This window comes from Sus scrofa, chromosome 6, assembly GCF_054392235.1.
Source record: "Sus scrofa isolate SSC_HxYL_T2T_F1_AM1 chromosome 6, Sscrofa_HxYL_maternal_Yorkshire_Landrace_v2.0, whole genome shotgun sequence".
Taxonomy (NCBI): Eukaryota; Metazoa; Chordata; class Mammalia; order Artiodactyla; family Suidae; genus Sus; species Sus scrofa.
The window spans coordinates 164,668,724-164,683,565 of NC_139388.1; the positions used below are offsets into that span (position 1 = coordinate 164,668,724).

The 14,842-nt window shown below is 42.7% G+C and overlaps 1 protein-coding gene across 5 annotated transcripts in view; it reads left to right on the plus strand.

The window, feature by feature from the left end:
• RAB3B (RAB3B, member RAS oncogene family) overlaps positions 1 to 14,842 on the plus strand; it is a 580,278-nt gene that overhangs the window by 36,021 nt on the left and 529,415 nt on the right. For 3 of the 5 annotated variants that reach the window (XM_084965095.1, XM_003127977.6, XM_084965094.1), the window contains 2 exons: positions 6,546 to 6,664; positions 9,986 to 10,110. In XM_084965095.1, the coding sequence (XP_084821221.1) occupies positions 6,546 to 6,664; positions 9,986 to 10,110 (244 nt within the window). Of the gene's footprint in view, positions 1 to 6,545; positions 9,242 to 9,652; positions 10,111 to 14,842 lie in introns of all 5 variants that reach the window. The other 2 variants (XR_014808316.1, XR_014808317.1) reach the window with 2 other exon arrangements.

Genomic DNA, 14,842 nt, shown 5'->3' on the forward strand with positions numbered 1-14,842 from the left:
GGTTGTTGTTTCCAACCTTGCTTTCCTTTAGGTGAAATAACAGAAACAACAATACCAGCTGTAACAGCAGCAGCTGCTATGCACTTTATTGAGCACCTACTATGTGCCTGGCACTGTGCCAAGCTCTACCAGTACACTGTCTGTAATCCTCACATAACCACTTCAGGGCTGGCATTCTTATCATCACTTTACTGAAGAGGAAATAAAGGCTTAACTAAGTTAAATAATAATGAAAATGACAAATACTGCTATATTTGAGTACCTATTATCAGGTAAAATTAAAAAAACCTTAATTACAAACACAAAGTAGGGATTATTATTTCCATTTGAATCATGAGGAAACTGAACCTCAGAGAGATTCAAACAAACCAAGCAACCAAGCTGTCCAAGGTTGCAGAGTTGACAAGTGGCAGAGCTGGGAGGCAGACCAAAGCCTGCTCAGTTCTTAGCTCATCCATTCCTTTTCTGTCTGGCCATCTTCTGCTCTTTGAGGGTAACATCAGTTGAGACCCTGGGCAGAGGCAGCCCTCAGCAGGTTTGAATGAGAGGGAGGTGGCACACAGCATGAGACTCATTCACTCCAGGCAGGCAGGCCCTGAGAAACTGGCCCTGCTCCTGGGGCTGACGGTGGAAGTACAAAAATAATGCCTAAATGGCTCTTACTCAGGATCAGGAACTATTCCAAGCGTCTTAGATATAACGTTTTTAATCGTCTCAGTAATGCTCTGAAATAGGTATTGTTGTTCCCATTTTATCGATAAAGATATTAAAGCCCCCAAAGGGAAATTGCCCCAGGAGGGGATGACGCACGGGCGTGACCACCAGGAGAGAGTAATCATTGGGTGCCGTTTTAGAGGCTGCCTACCATCATCATAGTAATAAGTGCTAGAACAGGGAATTACCACTGGGGTGTAAGCCCAGAGACCATGCTCCTAACCCCAAAACTGTGTAGCCTTTAGGAGTTCCCATTGTGGCTCAGTGGAAACGAACCCGACTAGTATCCATGAGGACATGGATTCAATCCCTGGCCTTGCCCAATGGGTTAAGGATCTGGCATTGCCATGGGCTGTGGTGTAGGTTGCAGACACGGCTTGCATCTGGCATTGCTGTGGCTGTGGCGTAGGCCGGTAGCTATAGCTCTGATTCAACCTCTAGCAGGGAACTTCCATATGCAACACCTGTGGCATGGAAAAAACAAAAACAAAAGCTGTATAGCCTTTTTATTTTACAAGTGGTGGTAGAATCCCTACTGTGTTCATAGCCCTGTGCTAGGCATTGAGAGTATAGAGGTGAAACTGATTCCATATCCAAGCTGACTTATTATTTTACACCAGGATTTCTACTTAATTTGGATCAGTTGGGTGGCAGGATTCTTTGTCAAAGAGCTGGGGCACAGGAGCAGGCTCCAGGCAGAGCTGGGAGACTAGAAACTCTCACAGAGAAATGATATAACATAGGCTGAGTGAGAAGAGTTGAGGCCCGCTGGCAGTGCAGGTGCTTAGGAATCCTGCTTGGGCTTCTGGGTCCCCAGTTTGGGCAGGGGGCTTACCTCTAAACCCTATAGGACAAAGTGAGGGTCTGAACCTGTAGGTTGGCGGGGCGGGGGGAGGGGGAGTCTGGTTTGTGACGTTGGCTCTGAGGAGCTCAGTAAGCAGAGGTAAGTGTGGGAGGGGTGGACCAAGCTTTGCTGCAGTGTTTCATAGGTAGACACACACACACACACACACACACAACTTTTGTGTAGCTGTGGCAGAGAGTGACTGTTACGCTAATATTAGTGCCTAAATTACAGTGTTAGATGTTTATTCATCTCTTTATTCATTCTTAAATTCTTTCATCTTCTCACTCATTCCTGAGCTGGATAAAATTCTATTTGCCAGAACCCTTAGGGAGAAGTATTGCATGTGATCAGAAGGAATACTCTGATGAGCTGCTTGAGGTGAAGAGTAAGACACCCAAAAAGCATGCTCGACAAACAGGGGATGTTGATTCATATGCTTTTCAAGGATAGTGGGTATGTTAAATGCAGATTTTTTGGTTTTGCTGAGTAATGTGCAAGTCTGGGCCAGAGCTGAATTGCTGAGGACATGAAGAAGCTGAGCCCTGCCAAAAACATAACTGGTCCATCATCACGCCCTGTAATTCACCTCTTAAATACTCTTTGAGTCTATTTCTACTACATCCCTGTTGCTACCACTCTAGTTCAAATCCTTACTGGGTCTCTTCTGACCCACTGCAAAGAATTTCTAACCAGCCTCCTACATCCCATCTCTACTTCCTCCAGTCCATTCTTCACATCATAGAGTAAACTTTTTAAAGTTTGGATCAAATCATGTTAATATCCTGCCTCAAAATCTTTGATCCTAAACAATCAAGTTCAAATCCCATAACACAGCATGCAAAGCTCTTTCTAGCTTCATTGCTTACTCAGTTCCCACCATGCCTTAAGTTCTTCTGGAGTAGTCACTGGATAAAACACTTCCTTCTGCTACAATACTTTTTGTTCTCTTCTCTGCTTGGAAAGTTCTTTAGGAAGAGCCCTGTTATCCTCCTTCTGTTGCCAAATAAGCACATCTATAGTTAATGCTCCTGGGCTCAATACAGATTCCATCCATGGGAGTTGTCATGCCATCTACCACATTTCCCATTCTCCTCTTGGGCACTTTGTAGGATTGTACTTTCTTGGGTGTGGGCGTGTGACTTACTTTGGCCAGTGAATGGGAAAAGTGGAAAAGCCAACACATGACACACACTTCTCTTACTGTCTGACTGCCCTCTCAGTCTTTTTCCTGAAATGAGGAAGACAAAAAGCAGAGCACCCAGCCAACTCTTGATGGATATGTAAAAATAGTGAAAAATAAAACTTTGTTACTGAAGTTGCTGAGATTTTGAGATTGCTTATTGCTGAATAACCCAGTCTATTCTAACTGGTACACTCTGCTTTGACATCTTCCATAACTATCCCCAAACCACCATGTTTCTACCTTATCTAAATGTGTGACACATTTTCTTTATATAGTCACTTATCTGGTACTGATGATATACTGCCACATATTGCTAATTATCAGTTCAGTGGTATGTCTTAGCCACCTCTATACTTTTGCCAAGACTTCCTGAGGTCAAGGATGCTTCTCGTTCCTTTTGTTTGTTTGTTTTTTAGGGCTGCACCCACAGTATATGGAATTTCCCAGGCTAGTGGTCAAATCTGAGCTGTAGCTATGCCACAGCCACAGCAACACAGGATCCAAGCTGCATCTGCAGTCTATACTGCAGCTCATGGCAATGCAGGATCCTTAACCTACTGAGCCAACAGGGCCAGGGATTGAACCTACATTATCATGGATACTAGTCAGGTTCATTACAGCTGAGCCACAGTGGGAACTCCATTCTTGTTCCATTTTTGTATCACACAAAGTATGGTTCATAGCCAAGGCAATATACTGTAATGGATGCAGGAATCAGACAGACTTGTTTTGAACTCCAATTCAAACATTTGATGGGCAATCTATCTGTACCTCAGTTTTCTTATCTGTAAAATGAGAGTAATAATAAGTACCCTACAAGGTTTTTCTAAAGTTTGTGGATAACAAGTACAGCATATGCACAAAAAATGTCATGTTATAATTCTTATTGTCCCCATTATTTATTTTTATTATCATTATAGATGTTGTTTCATAAATGACTGTGGATAAATCTTTTATGGATTGAAGTGTAATAGTATGTTCATTGGACTTGGAATCAGACATGCAAGATTTAAGGCATACATAGCTTTTGTCACTAGCTTTGTAATCTTGGAAAAGTCTTTAACTCTCTCTGCATTTTTATATGTAAATACTGATACCTACCTCACATAGATTTTGTAAAATTTAAATGAGATAACCTATGGGGAAATGTTTCATACATGCTCAGGTATCACACGTCTAAAACTGCAATGATAGAAGACTGGCTGGATCCTCACATAAGGACCACGTGACATTTATGAAGCACCCCAGGGCGCTCCAGTCACATTTCATTTTGGGGCTCATCTTAGCTTGCTTACAAGTTTGTCCTTCCAACTAGATTGTGAGCTGCTCGAGATAAGGAATTGTTAGTCATTTTTTAAAGTAAAAATATTTATTTCTCCTTAATAAGTAACATATATTTATGGTAGAGAATATAAAAAATACCTGAAGAAAATTAAAATCCTGGTAACATATCTCATACAGAGATAATCACTATTAGCCCTTTGATGTGTCCTTTCTAGTTTCCTTCTCTGTGTATACAGTAATGAAACAGATACTATATTGGACATACAAGCATTGTTCCATTACCTTAAATATTTCTATATAAATACATTTGAAAATCTTGTATTTTATCCATTCTCCTATTGTTGATTATACAGGTTGATGATAATTTTTCACTAAATAAAGTTGTAACCAACATTCTTGCGCATAAATATTTGTCTGATTTTTCTATTTTTGTAGAAAAAGTTTCAGAAGGAAAAATTTCTGGTCCAGAGGGTACAAATATTTTTTGATTCTTTGGAGATTTCCAAATTGACTTCTAGAAAGATTGAACCAAGTTTCACTCCCACAAGCAAGATGTGAGTTTGCACACCTCACTACGTCCTCATCAGCAGTGGGAATTATAATTAAAAATAAGGTTAGGAGTTCCTTATTGGTGCAGAGGGTTAAGAATCCAACTACAGGAGTTCCCATCATGGCTCAGTGATTAATGAATCCGACTAAGAACCATGAAGTTGCGGATTCGATCCCTGGCCTTGCTCAGTGGGTTAAGGATCCAGCATTGCCGTGAGCTGTGGTGTAGGTTGCAGACGTGGCTTGGATCCCACGTTGCTGTGGCTCTGGCATAGGCCAGCGGCAACAGTTCCAATTAGACTCCTAGGCTGGTAACCTCCATATGCAGCGGGAGTGGCCCAAGAAATGGCAAAAATACGACAAAAAAAAAAAAAAAAAAAAGAATCCAACTATAGTGGCTCTTGTTGCTATGGAGGTGTGGGTTTGATCCTCAGCCTGGCACAGTGGGTTAAAGGATCTGGCATTGGCACAGCTGCAGTGTAGGTCTCAGCTGTGGCACGGATTCAATCCCTAGCCCAGGAACTTCTGTATGCTACAGGTGAGGCCATTAAAAAAAAAAGGTTGAAACCTTTTAATATAATAATCCATTTACATCAAAACTGCAATGAGGTATCCCCTCACTCCAGTCAGCACGGCCATCATCAAAAAGTCTACAAATAATAAATGCTGGAGCAGTATGGAGAAAAAGGAACTCTCCTACACTGTTGGCGGGAATGTTAATTGGTGCAGCCACTATGGAGAATGGTATGGAGGTTCCTTAAAAAACTAAATATAGAACTCTCATATGATCCAGCAATCCCACTTATGGGCATATATTCAGAGAAAACTATAATTCAAAAAGATACATGTACCCCAGTGTTCATTGCAGCACTATTTACAATACCCAAGACAGAGAAGACTCCTAATGTCCATCAGCAGATGAATAGATAAAGGTGTGGTATGTATCACCAATGAAATATTACTCAGTCATTAAAAAGAATGAAATAATGGCATTTGCAGCAGTGACCTAGAGATTATCACACTAAATGAAGTAAGCCAGACAAAGATAAACATATGACATCACTTATGTATGGAATCTAAAAAAAGAAAGATAATTTTTTTTACAAAACAGAAATAGACCCAAAGAAATCCTCTGGTGGCCGAGAGGTTAGGGATCTGGCATTGTCACTGCTGTCGTGTGGGTTCAGTCCCTGGCCTGGGAATTTCTGCATGCCACAGGCATGGCAGGAAGGAAGGAAGGGAGGAAGGATGGAGGAAAGGAAAGAAGGAAGAAAGGAAGAAAGAAAATAAATAGACCAACAGACATAAAAAAACAAACTTATGGTTACCAAAAGGGAAAGGGGGGAAGGATGCATTAAGCATTTAACATATACACACTACTATAAATTAAATAGATAATCAACAAGGACTACTGTAGAGCATAGGAAACTACACTCAACATTTTGTAATAACCTATAATAGAAAAGAATCTGAAAAAGAACATGTCCTTTATATATACAAATCTGAATCACTTCGTAATGCACCTGAAACTAACATAACACTGTAAATCACCTATACTTCAGTTGAAAATAATAATAATAAAAAGGAGGAAAATTGGCATGGTAGCAAATCTCAGAAAACTAGTTTTGCATCTTTGTTGTTTTGCTATGTTGTTTGGGTTTACATTTTGCCATTCTGTAAAAAAAAAAAAAAAACGATCCATTTACATTTCTTCTGTGAATTGTTCTTTCCTCCTGATCACTTTTCTATGGAGATTTTAACTATTAATTTCTGTGAGGTTTTATTTATTTATTTATTTTAAATTGTTATCTCAGAGGTTTTAAAAACCGTTTTATTTTAGTCTAGTATGATACAAGATCCATGATAGATACCTCTTAAATATACTTTGAACTATTAGTTAATTGTCCTGGGGGCTTTTTAAGAGCAAAAGACTTTCTAGGAGGCTGACTCCTTCCTTTTTCTCCCCAGGACACGGCTGGGCAGGAGCGGTACCGGACCATCACCACAGCCTATTACCGTGGCGCCATGGGCTTCATTCTGATGTACGACATCACCAATGAGGAATCCTTCAATGCCGTCCAAGACTGGTATGAGAGTTCTTCATCCTTCCATTCCTCAAACCGTTCATGACAACCGAACATATGCCAGGCCCTGTGCTTTGAGCCAGGGAAGCGCGGATGAATCAGACATGGCTCCAGTCCTCAGAAAGGTCACAGATGAGAGGGGAGGACAGACAGATCCGTGAGCAGGCAATGAAACTATCATGTGACAGGTGCAGTGAGGAAGAGCAGCACCAGGGCTGTGGGGACCCAGCTGAGGGCTTGGACCTAGCTTGGGGAGTCAGGGAAGGTGTCCTGGAATTGCTGTTACATATGCTGCATTTTGTAAGATAAACAGAGGTTAGCCAGGGGGACAAATGGATAAGAATGTTCCAGAAAAAAAAAAGTGTAAATGTGCAAAGGCAAGAAAGTAGGTGAGAAGATAAGAAGAGCAGAGGTCATGAAGGATTTTGTATGCTGGGGTAAGGAGTTTGGATTTTATCCCATAGGTGATGGCATTTGAACAGGAAACCATTGGGTTCAGAGGAGTGTTTTAGAAAGATCATACTGAACATTGTACCAAGTGCATCCACATACTGCTTTCCTATAAGATTTATCCCTGGGCTGAGCTGGGGGTCCAAGTTCATAAAGATTCAATATGTAATAGAGGTCAGCGCACTTCTCCAGAAATTCAGCCTCTGAGCAACTTACATCTTCCTTCCCTGGACGTGACTCACAGGGAGAAGAAGCATGCAGGAAGGACAGGTGAGAGGGAGGGCCAGGACCGTGTGCCCCTAATCAGTGGGAAGGTTGAGGGTGGGGAAAGTGGAGCATCTGTACCTGGCTCTTCACGAGTCAGAGAAGCTGGGAAGCCATGAGCATAGCAGCAGTGCTGGCCAACGCTGAGATTGTCTCCTGCTCTCTTTTGCCCAACAGCTAGCCTTTTAAAACTTCGCTTCTCCAAGGAACAGTTGCTGTGACTATGTGAAGCTCTGTTGGTGTCTTGGAGCCTTGAGCTGGGAGCGACCTAGCAGGCTGCCTGCCGCACTCCTCAGTTCTGAACAGCAGTCTAGGGTGCCCCTGAGTGCCTGGCACTCACGTGTTCTTTTCCGCCTCTTGGTCATCCTTGTTTTCCTCCTTTAGCCCCCTTTTTTGATAACTCCTCTCCACCTTCCTTTTTTCTCCTCTATTTCTTCTGTTTTTCTCTTCTCTCTTTACGCCTCTTTTTTTCTCCTGCTTTTTTTCCTTTCTTATTCCCTCTCTTCCTTTCAGTCATGACTTTTCTCTCGTCCTCCCTTCTCACCCTCCTCCATCCCCCCCTCACCTCCCACCTTGAAGTGATTAGCTCTTAAGGATCCCCACACTGCCCGTTCCCTGTTGGCCTTGACCTCCTTCCCTTTCTCCATCAGTCCCTGTTCATTCTGCCTCAGGAACACCGTGACTTTAACACCTGGTGACGATTCCTCCAAGAATAACCCACGTTGCTAATCTGGGAGCTGAGAGTGGATGGTGGTGGGAGGAGGGAGGAAGGTGACGGGAGAGTCGCACGGGAGGCTGGGAGAGTCGGCTCCAGGTACCTGCCTTGAGGCTGAAGATGGAGTGTCTATCTTCGCACGCTCTGGCCTTTAGTTTTGCCTCTGGTCCCAGCCTAGCACTCACCTGCCATCTAAACCCCAGTGCCCAACATGGAACCTGATGGTCAGTTCACAACAAAGGGCTGTTGAGTGAACCCCATCCTTTGAAGGGAAGGCTCTTCACCCTTAAAGCGAAGGTTGGTGGTGATATCAGCTGTAGGAGCAGAGTTGGTAAGCATTCCAGGCTGTAGTCAGGGTTGAGATGTCAGTGTCAGGATGGGTCAGATTTTATTTATTTATTTGTCTGTTCATTTGTTCATTCATTCATTCATTTGGCTGCCCCATGGTATCTGGAAGTTCTTGGGCCAGGGATCAAACCTGCACCATAGCATTGACAATACCGGATCCTTAACTGCTAGGCCACCGGGAACGCCAAGGTCAGATTTTATTTAGATTTACTTCAGGATTAATCACTTGCTGGCTTTTTTCTTCATCAGGCATTCGCTGACGTGTTCTTTTCTCTGTCTCTATGCTGGGAGCTGGCACTCCAAAGATGAATAAGCCTGTCTCTGCCCTCAAGAAGAGATAGATAAAGTCAACCAAATGGGAGTTCTCTGGTGGCCTAGAAGTTAATGATTTGGCCTCGTCACTGCCATGGGTCAGGTTCGATCCTTGGCCTGGGAACTTCCGCAAGTCCCAGGTGTGGCCAAAAAAAAAAAAAAAAAAAAAAATTTCAGCCAAATGTCACAGGTGTCGCAGTGAAGATGTAGGGGAACAAAAGGGAGGTAATTGTTTCAACCTGATGACGTATTTGGGGACAGTTAGGCCCACTCCACAAAAAGATATCTCCTCAATATAAAGGTCTGATTATATGCCCTCTGTTTAAAATTTTGTTTTTCATTATAGAAATACTATCTTCTCACTGTCAAAAATTTGAGAAGTAAAGTTTTTTTTAAGTTTCATCATCATTCTCTGTGAAGGAAACCACTGACCAGCAAAACCAATTTGCTGACATTTTGGTTTCTGCAAATCCTAATGATCGAAGGCCTCAGTGAAGATTTATGAATCACAGAGGAGGAGGGAGAGGCTAGCTGGGCCAGGGAAGGCTTGAGAAGGCTCCTCCAAGCAACTGTGGGGTCATCCCTGGGCCTTAGAGGGTGAGTTAGTGTGCAGAAGGGATTCCCAGGGTAGGCAAAGGCACAAGCCATGGAAAAGCATTTGGGTGAGAAGGTTTGTGAAGTGGGAGGAAGGGTAATGAGGCTGGAGAGACAAGATGTGAATGATCTTGAACGCCTAACCGAGGGATCTAGACTTCATCACTAAGCTCGTCCGGGGACCAGACAAGGCTTTTAAGAAAGGACAAATCATGGAGTTCCCTTGTGGCTCAGCAGGTTAAGGATCTGGCATCGTGATTGCTGTGGCTTGGGTTACTACTGTGGCTCTGGTTCGATCCCTGGCCCAGGAACTTCCATATGCTGCAGGTATGGCCAAAAAAAGGATAAATCATGGTCATGTCGATGTTTTAGAAAGTGCTCTCTGCCCAATGAGGAGAGGGCTGGGCAGATGCATAAGAGGTGGACTCCAAATAGCTGAGTGAAGTTTGCAGCCAGGGATTAGGGGGCAGCATCTGTGACAGTTGGCAGGAGCAGAGGTCTGACTCTGTCCTAGGCCGAATTAGTTGAAAGTAGCTCAGGTGCTGCATGCCACATTGAAGGGGCTTCTTTGAGCTTTGTGGGGGGTCCTTTCCAGCCTAGGAGGGTGTCATTAACACAGAGTTCTTTTTGTCTCTCTTTAGGGCTACTCAGATCAAGACCTACTCCTGGGACAACGCGCAGGTCATCCTGGTGGGGAACAAGTGTGACATGGAGGAAGAGAGGGTTGTTCCTACTGAGAAGGGCCAGCTCCTCGCAGAGCAGCTTGGTATGTACATGACATATGTGTGTGCATGTGTGCATGTGTGTGTGCACCCAGGAGTGAGGCAAATGGAGAGGGCAAGTGTATGTTTGTATTTGTGATGTTGTGGGAGTTGTCTTGTGGTGCAGCAGTTTCAGGATCTAGCATTATCACTGCAGCAGCTTAGGTTGCTGCTCTGGCATGAGTCTGGTCTCTAGCCTGGGAACTTTTGCATGCTGCTGGCACAGCCCAAAAAAAATGTTGTATGATTGTGAGTTATGTACATATTATGTACATATCTGTGTGTATGGTTTTGTATTTGTGTGATGTACATATGGGCTTTGTGCTAGTGAATTCTAGGTAATTCATTATTTACGATACATGTATATTTTGTTACATTGAGTGTATAAATGAAATTTAAATTTATGAAATTTTTTTTTTTTACCAGCTTCTACCACAAAAGATTTGAGGTATCTTAGGAAAATTATCATAGTACATTGATAAAAAAAATAAGTGAGACAATTGGAGCAAAGGGAAAGAAAGTGTAGGAGAAAATAAGAGGAAGCCAGGGGTGAGATAAGTATATATTTTGTAAGTTTTTGTGCATGTGCAAGAGTTAGGCCAAAATACTTGCTTTGAGCTTTCTAGCAACCATTGCAAAGAAGGAAATGCAGTCAGTTACATGGTTCAGAGATATGGACCTTAAGATTAAAATAAACCCATTATTCCAGAAAGTACTTCTCATCACTAGTAGCTGTAGAGCAGACTCTATATGCTGAATGTAACAAATATTCATATCAACTTCATATCAAACATCCATATAGCAACTACAATACTGAACATCTTAGACTGTGTCTTACGATTTCTCATAAGACAAGATGCTTCATCACCAAAATGCAATTAACAACAAAAATAATTGCATGAAGGGATGAGACAATGTGGTTTAAGGGTATAGCTCAGTGTTGCTCTGACTTTTTCCAAGGTTAAAGCACCATGATCCTTAAGCTTCACTGAGGCCCAGGTACCTGACGTGTGTCTCAGTGACTGCACGGCAGGACACCTACCTACACTTGTTTAAAAGAGAAGCTTTCCTGGGAGTTTCCTGGTGGTCTGGTGGTTAGGACTTGGTGCTTTCACTGCTGGAGCCCAGGTCAATTCCTGGTCTAGGAACTGAGACCCCACATTAAGCCATTGCAAGCAGCGGTTTAAAAAAAAAAAAAATCAGGTTTTTTTAAAAAAAATCTTTTTAGGGCTGCACCCTTGGCATATGTAGGTTACCAGGCTAGGAGTCTAATTGGAGCTGCAGCTGTGGGCCACAGCCACACCAGATCCACACCACATCTGCGACCTACCCCACAGCTCACAGCAATGCCGGATCCTTAACTCACTGAGCAAGGTCAGGGATCGAACCTGCATCCTCATGGATACTAGTCAGATTTGTTTCCGCTGAGCCACAAAGGGAACTCCAAGAGCAGCTTTCTTTTCTTTCCTGTATTGGGGTTCAATGTAGGATCACCTTAGATAAGTTTTCTTCTAGAAGACTGAGTGTGTTGCTTGGCTTATAGCCAGTCTCCTTAAAGATTTCTCACAACTTAGGTGTTGTAAGTATTGAGGAGCAAGGAGTTTAAAATTATATTCCCTGCCAGTTTCTGAAGTACAGATATTTGGATTGGTAGGTGGGTAAACCATGTGATATATATGTGTGAACTAGGTGTTATATATATTTGTATTATGTATATTACAAGTAGATGTATAGGGGAATGTTCTATACTTCTTTCTTCCCTCTCCTATTTTCCAGTATGGCCTGGAAGAGAAGTTAGCAAATTGTAGGTGCTTAATAAATAGGGAGGATGGGTCATTTGGCTCTTGATGTTCTTACCCCATGGCAGAGGTTCTCAGGGTTCAGGATGTGCCTCTACTCCTGCCTGTGGTTCACAAAATAGTAAGCATGTGCTGAAGTCTGCATGTGGGTAACTTCAGGCTATCTTTTATGCTTTCAACCTGCTGCTCCCAAGACCCAGCACTCTCCCTGGACCAACTCTGCCCCATCTTTTTGGAACGTTCTTTTCTTTTTTTTCCTTCCCCTTTTCCTCTTTCTTTCTTTCTTTCTTTTCTTTTCTTTCTCTCTCTCTCTCTCTCTCCTTCCTTCCTTTCTTCTTTCTATCTCTCCCTCCCTCTGTCTGTCTTTCTTTCTTTCTTTCTTTCTTTATCTCTCCCTCTTTCTCTCTCCCTCTTTCTTTCTCTCTCCCTCTTCCTTCCCTCCCTCCTTTCTTTCTTTCTTTCTTTCTTTCTTTCTTTCTTTCTTTCTTTCTTTCTTTCTTTCTTTCTTTCCTTCCTTCCTTCCTTCCTTCCTTCCTTCCTTCCTTCCTTCCTTCCTTCCTTCCTTCCTTCTTTCCTTCTTTCTTTCTTTCTTTCTGCTTTTTAGGGCTGGACCCTTGGCATGTGGCTGTTCCTAGGCTAGGGTTTGAATCAGAGCTGTAGCTGCTGGCCTATGCCATTACCACAGCAACGCGGAATCCAAGCTGCATCTGCGACCTACACCACAGCTCATGGTGTAGGCCAGGGATTGAGTCCACACCATGAGCTGAGCGAGGCCAGGGATTGAGTCCACACCCCTATGGATACTAGTTGGATTTGTTTCCACTGCACCACAATGGGAACTCCCTTCTTTTTTTTTGGCTTTTTCGGTTTGTTTGTTTTTTTACCATGTCTATGGATTGTGGAAGTTCCTTACCCACTGAGCCACCAGGGAACTCCTGAAATGCTTTTTTCTACTCCCCATCCCTGTCTTCATCCAGCTGTTGAATTCCCACTCAGCTTTCAGAACAGCTTCATATCTTCTATGAAGCCTTTTCTGTCCCCGCCTCCAGCTCTTTCCTTTGTGCCCCCACTTAATGCACCCTGTACCTGCAACAGTCATGGTACCCATTACACTTGGGTGCACTCGTTTCCTTGTTTGTCTCCAGAAAGCTCCATGAGGACAGGAAATGAGTCTTGTTGATCTTTACACCCACAGTGCCTGGCATATGGCCTGGCACTGAGTAAACATGAAGATATGTTTTGATTAAAATTTTATGATATCAAGTATTTGGCAGCTTCATTGTACTTCATTCTAATTATGGCTTCCTGAGCTCTTACTGTATGCCAAGTGCTGTTCTGTGAAATAGGACACGTTCCCTGGTCCGAGACAGAAGCAGTGATACACCAAGGGGTCATTGCTGCGGTCAAGGGATGCGCTGGGGGTTGTGGGCGTGCAGAGGAGGCACTCCTTCAGTAGGGGTCCAAGAACATGAGGCCCACACAGAGTCCTGAAGACAAGTAGGAGCAGACACATGAGAAGAAAGGCAAGGACATTCCAGCAGGGGGATTAACACTGGCAAAGGCCAAGGAACAGTACTGTGTGTTTAGGGAACCATGAATCACTGGGTCGTGTGAGCCTAGAGTAGTGTTTCTCAAAAGAGACTCATGTGCAAGATGATGTAATGTATATATTTTGATATGCATTCGAAAAATATAATCAGCATATCAAGGTCTTAAAGTTTTAGAAGACTGAGTTTCTAAAAGTTGAGTTAATTTCATATGAGGAAAAAATATAGCTAGCATGCCAACCCCTTATGACTAAGATTTTTAAAAGGCAAACTAGTTTGATGTTTTTTAGGTGTTTACTATGTGCCAGGTCCTATTCTAGGTGTTTTAAAGTATTACTTATTTAATGTAATCTCCCTAGAACCCTCTGAGATATGTACTTTTCTTATATCCAAGTTGTTCATCTTCCAGATGAGAAAACTGAGGCACAGAGAAGTTGAGTAACTTGTTTAAGGTCACATGGCTAGTAACAGGTAGAGTTAGAATTTGAACTCAAGCAGTAGTGTGCTGCCAGAGTCTGTTCTCCTAACCATTTAACCTCATGATACAGAAAATATGGTGATAATGGCTGACATATATTGAGCCAGGCATTATAGGAAATACTTTGTGTTAATTATTTCATTTGATTCTCACTGTAACCCTTCAAGGTAGGTTTTGTTCAATACTCTGAAAAATGAGATTCTTGCTCAAGATTCTGCAGTTAGGAAGTGGTAGGGTCAATATAGAGCTATCTAATTTATGCAGAAAAACAGATGGACGTGAGATTAATTCTGAGTACAGGGTTTAGAAAGGCACTTGAAGAGGGCCTTAATGAATTGGTTTGATTTGGGTAGGGTAAGGTAACCCATCTCAGTCCTACACAACTTCCTGAGCTTTCCTCTACTGCTTACCAGAACTTGCCTATCTGCATGCCTGGCTCTCTTGCTAGACCTCAGCAGTAATAGGGATTATGTTTAATTTTTTTCATTATCTCAGCCACCCATCTTGAGATAGATATTCATTCACTCACATATTTATTCATTTATTCAATGAAAAGTATTTATTGAGCACATACTCTGAGCCAGGTCATAAAACATAATCCGAGTCAGAAGCTTAGATAACAAAGGTTTATTTCTCACTCACATTACACGCTGGCTCCAAGTCAGCTGCGACTCTGTTCCATGTGTCTTCTTCTGAATCCAGTCTGGAGTGCCTAAACCACGCAAGGGCTCTCAAAGCTTCTGTTGGGACTTAGAATTCCCACAGCTCTTGGCTGAAGCAAATTAAATGATCGAATCTGATGTTGCTAGATTGGGAGAGCTCTTCCTCCCACAAGGAGACCCTACAAGCCACTTGGCAGGGGATGGGGATATCAGATCTTCTACAGGGAGGGTAGTGACTAATCTGCCCCAGT